This window comes from Caloenas nicobarica, chromosome 1 (assembly GCF_036013445.1).
Source record: "Caloenas nicobarica isolate bCalNic1 chromosome 1, bCalNic1.hap1, whole genome shotgun sequence".
NCBI lineage: Eukaryota > Metazoa > Chordata > Aves > Columbiformes > Columbidae > Caloenas > Caloenas nicobarica.
The window spans coordinates 90005185-90009655 of NC_088245.1; the positions used below are offsets into that span (position 1 = coordinate 90005185).

The 4471-nt window shown below is 49.1% G+C and overlaps 1 protein-coding gene across 1 annotated transcript; it reads right to left on the bottom strand.

The window, feature by feature from the left end:
* Positions 1-522: 522 nt before the first annotated feature.
* NDUFB4 (NADH:ubiquinone oxidoreductase subunit B4) lies at positions 523-3015 on the bottom strand. The gene is made up of 3 exons (XM_065634002.1): positions 2780-3015; positions 2396-2542; positions 523-676 (listed from the first exon to the last, which is right to left on the bottom strand). Exons 1-3 carry the CDS (start codon positions 2978-2980, stop codon positions 617-619), a joined length of 408 nt encoding a protein of 135 aa, XP_065490074.1. The 5' UTR covers positions 2981-3015; the 3' UTR covers positions 523-616.
* Between the last annotated feature and the right edge of the window lie 1456 nt (positions 3016-4471).

The window sequence follows — 4471 nt, forward strand, 5'->3', positions numbered from 1 at the left end:
TCTCCCAGACAAACCTCAGAATTAGTGGAAACGCTAGTCATATATACCACAACAATTTTCAGCTGTTTCCAAGCATGGTTATTTTATGCAGAAGTTTATTGCAATAAACAAATGCATGGTTTAGGTTTGTTTATTAGGGAAAATAAAAATTAACTCAAGTTACTGAGAGCAGGTAGGTGGGCTCCTAAAGTTATTAGAAATGTATCACAGAACTTGCCTATTATCCAATTAGGGCAAACTACAGAGTCAAACTGCTACCAGGAAGAAATACCTAGTAAGCAAGCAGTAGTTCTTGAGGAAACTGCTTTGGGCTTGCTTAGTATTTTAGCCTGCTACTAATTTTACACTTCAGCCTGTGCTGCTCTGACGGCAGCAACTTCCACAGTTCCAAAGAAGCCTTTTCATGTAGACCAAAAGAGTGTGCTGGTTGAGTTCAGGACACCCTCTCTGTATTTATCTGCATTAGATATGAACATCCTGCATTTCTGCACTTCCCACAATTGTTAAAGATACAACACAAACGACGAGCAATTACATTTTATTCTTATGAAGGAGAAACGTCAGCACATAACACATTTTATTTCTATCCTGTGAACAGCACTGCAATTCCAGGAACTTAAATTACACTGAACGGTCGCTCGTATTTACCCTCTTGGATACGCTTCTCTTTATGATCCTGTGGAAGAAAGAGAACATTCATCATTATCCTATTAGAGAAGAAATTTCAATAAGCCTGGGACAGGAGAAAAGCAGTTCAAATATTTCAGCAGGTACTAAAGGAAGATGCCACCACATATGATCTTCTGGGTCTCTTCCAACCGAAATGATTCTGCAGGCAAACTCTGGTAGCAGCTTTTGTGGTTAAAAAACAAAAAAGAACAAGGCATTTTAGCTTCATCTACCAGAGAGGGAAGACACGCTCAGACTGACCTCTCTGCACATCTATCCACTCTGGCAAGCCAGCAGAGACCAATTACTGTGATGTATTTTTCACCAAACTAGTTGTGTCACAGTTAATTTATACTTGTAGTTTCTATCTCGTGCTTCTGGCTGAATAATCCAGTTTAGAGATCTAATTATGGAGAAACTTCTTAATAACTTGGCTAAATGTGCCTGTGTTCACTTTCAGCCTATTTGTATCTCACTCTGGAGCCAGGTACCTTTCTGACAGGTGGTGTTACAGTACAAGGACACTGCAGATATTGCCTAGATTCCTTCTGCCGGATAAAGCCAGACGACTTGGTCAAAACTTGGCAATTTCTCTCTTGTTTTCCCAGACATACAACAAACACTTTTCAGAGAAAAAAAAAGAGTATAACACCTGTTGTGCTTTATATACTACCAGAAAACCAAGAAAATTCCCAAACATCAGTAAAGGAACTAGAATAAAGGAAAACAAACTGTTCTGGAGACTACATTAAAGATTTCGCCTTAAATATTCCCAGGCGAGTATGTCCAGATTTCACCTTCACAGGTATATTTTCAAGTACTCACATACTAGGCCACCCTTAGCAGGTAAGCCCAAGTGTGGCTTCACATACAAAACCAAACCAACATGACAATAGTGCAGAAATGCTGAAGTCTCAAAAACATTCACATCAACATACTTGGCATGTATCCTAAACCCTGTATTTTCGATTCATCCTAGTAAACAGCATCCCCTACAAATATTCTATTAATTGTAATTGATGTTTGTGCTCCCCGGTTTGTGACTTGATCTAAAAATGCTACTTTTGTGCAAAAGAGGGAAATAAAAGTGTTCTACAATAGCCACAAATTCACTAGTAAAAACAGCCACTATCTGCCAGTCACCTAACATTTTTTATGTACGTATATAGCTGAGTATTTTCAGAATGATCTACCATTGCTCAGATTCTGATACCCACGTTTCAGGAGTTGGAACAGAAGCATGATAAACCTTCCAAAATCTTAAAAATTCAGCTGAGATCAGGCACTCTAATCCACACAAGTACTCCTCCCTGTTTGCTTCATGAGATTAATGGTCAAGCAATTCACAGAGACCTTGCTACGTCTGCCATCCATACGGTCCCTACTTATTTATTTTAGAAAGCACGGTTACTGCATGTCAACAGCTGAAAATAAAGAGTTTCTTATTATTAACTTACACTGTCAGTGCTACAGAGAGCATTGTTATGACAAAACATCCTAACCAGGGAAATTGTGATTGGCCTTACCCAAGGGTACCACACAGGGCTCTCAGCACAACAGGACTTTGCAAACAGTTATGAGGCTTTGAGAGAGCAGGCTCAGCATTAGCATCATTACCTAAACAGTATTAATCATTCTCAAGTGTAAGAGAAACCCACCAATAAGCCTCTGGGCAGACCTACATTTTACAATTCGGTGTTCACTGATGTGTTGCCCACAGACTCACCCTGTGCACTTTAAAGACAGTGGCCCAGAAAAGGAGAGGGCCCAAGGCAAAAAGAGCCCCTAGGAAGGACGTCTTGGGTGTCGGGCGGAAAGTAGGGTACACATTCTGCGTCCTCGCGTAGGCCCAGCGGACCAAGGCGGGATCTTCCTGGGTGGGAAGGAAAACCACAGTAAGGCCCCGGGGGCGCTGCGACACCCCCCGACCCTGCGCGGGGGCCGGGGCCGGGAAAGGCCGCGGCTGCCGCCCGGCACAGGCCGGGACGGGCCACAAGGTCACGGGGAGGGCAGCGCAGCGCCCCGCCCGCACGGGCGCAGGCCCGGGCCCCGCTCCGCGACGCCGGGCGGTGCGGACCAGGCCCCGCGACCCTCCCCCCGCCCCACTCACGATGATGGCGGGCGGGTTGGGGCTGTTGAGCTGCAGCTGGTACTGCCGCTTCAGGCGGGCGCGGATGGCCAAGCGCTCGGCCTCCGCGCGGCGCTTCTCCGGCGACGCGTCGTAGGTGTCCGGGTCGAGCTCGGCCGGCAGCGAGACAAAGCGGTTGGGCCGGTACGCCTCGGCGGCGGTGGGGGGCGGCCCCGGCGCCATCTTGTGCGCTCCGCTGAGAACGCAGGCGCCGGGAGGCGGGGCCGGGCTCGCGCCGCCGGGGGAGCCCCGCCCCCGCGGGGCGCGCGTCGCAGCTGCGCCCCCTGCCGGCCCGCGCGGGCTCCACAGAATCACCGAGTCACCGAATGTTCGGGATTGGAAGGGACCTCAAAAGGTCACCTAGTCCAATCCCCCTGCCAGAGCAGGAACACCCAGATGAGGTTACACAGGAAGGCGTCCAGGCGGGTGTTGAATGTCTCCAGAGAAGGAGACTCCACAACCCCCCTGGGCAGCCTGTTCCAGTGTTCCGTCACCCTCACTGAGAAGAAGTTTCTTCTCATACTTAAGTGGAACCTCCTGTGTTCCAGTTTGCACCCATTACCCCTTGTCCTGTCACTGGTTGTCACCGAGAAGAGCCTGGCTCCATCCTCCTGACACTCACGCTTTACATATTTATAAACATTAATGAGGTCACCCTTCAGTCTCCTCTTCTCCAAGCTAAAGAGCCCCAGCTCCCTCAGCCTTTCCTCATAAGGGAGATGCTCCACTCCCTTCATCATCTTTGCTGCCCTGCGCTGGACTCTCTCCAGCAGTTCCCTGTCCTTCTTGAACTGAGGGGCCCAGAACTGGACACAATATTCCAGATGCGGTCTCACCAGGGCAGAGTAAAGGGGAAGGAGAACCTCTCTCGACCCACTAACCACCCCCCTTCTAATCCACCCCAGGATGCCATTGGCCTTCCTGGCCACAAGGGCCCGGTGCTGGCTCACCGTGCTCACGGGTGCTGCGGGGCTGGCGGGAGCGGTGTCCCCCCCGCCTCGCCCCCCGGGCTGGCTCAGAGGGTGCTCAGGTTGGCCGAGGGGGTGGTCACGTCAAGGGAAATTTGGTCCCTTGTTGTTGACAGCAGTCCCTGCAAGTTAAATAGGGCATGGAATCATGGAATCGTTTTGGTTGGAAGAGACCTTCAAGGTCATTTAGTCCAACCATAACCTAACTCAGGCACTAAACCATGTCCCTAAGAACCTCATCTACACATCTTTTAATCACCGCCAGGGATGGTGGCTCCATCACTTCCCTGGGCAGACTGTTCCAACACTTGACAACATTTTCGGTGAAGAAATTTTTCCTCATATCTCAGCTAAACCTCCCCTGGTGCAACTTGAGGCCATTTCCTCTCGTCCCATCTCATCCTAATGGTCTGTCCCCTTCCCCAAGTTAAAAGAAAGCGACTGCTGGGATGGAGCTGGGCTGCCAGGGATGTTGTGCTGCCAAATTTGTTGTGTGCCCAAAGGGGATAATGAGGTGGCCCTGTGCTCTCTTTCCAGCCCTAGGCTATGCACATTTAACCAAAATATCCTGTGTTAAATAAGTGATGTATCGCAGGCGGGCTGGAAGTTGCAAAGTCCTGCTGTCTTTGACTTTCTGCTTCCAATCGTCTCTTTGATTTTTTAACCAAGGCTGGGCTGCTTAGATAAGCCACCAGATAACCTTCAG

Bases quoted from the DNA above. Each gene is read 5' to 3' on its own strand.
- NDUFB4 (XM_065634002.1), bottom strand. From the start codon at position 2,980: ATGGCGCCGGGGCCGCCCCCCACCGCCGCCGAGGCGTACCGGCCCAAC. The intron at 2,543-2,779 runs GTGAGTGGGGCG...CTTCCCACCCAG, and splicing joins CCAACCCGCCCGCCATCATC to GAAGATCCCGCCTTGGTCCG. The intron at 677-2,395 runs GTGAGTCTGTGG...TTTCTTCCACAG, and splicing joins CTGTCTTTAAAGTGCACAGG to GATCATAAAGAGAAGCGTAT.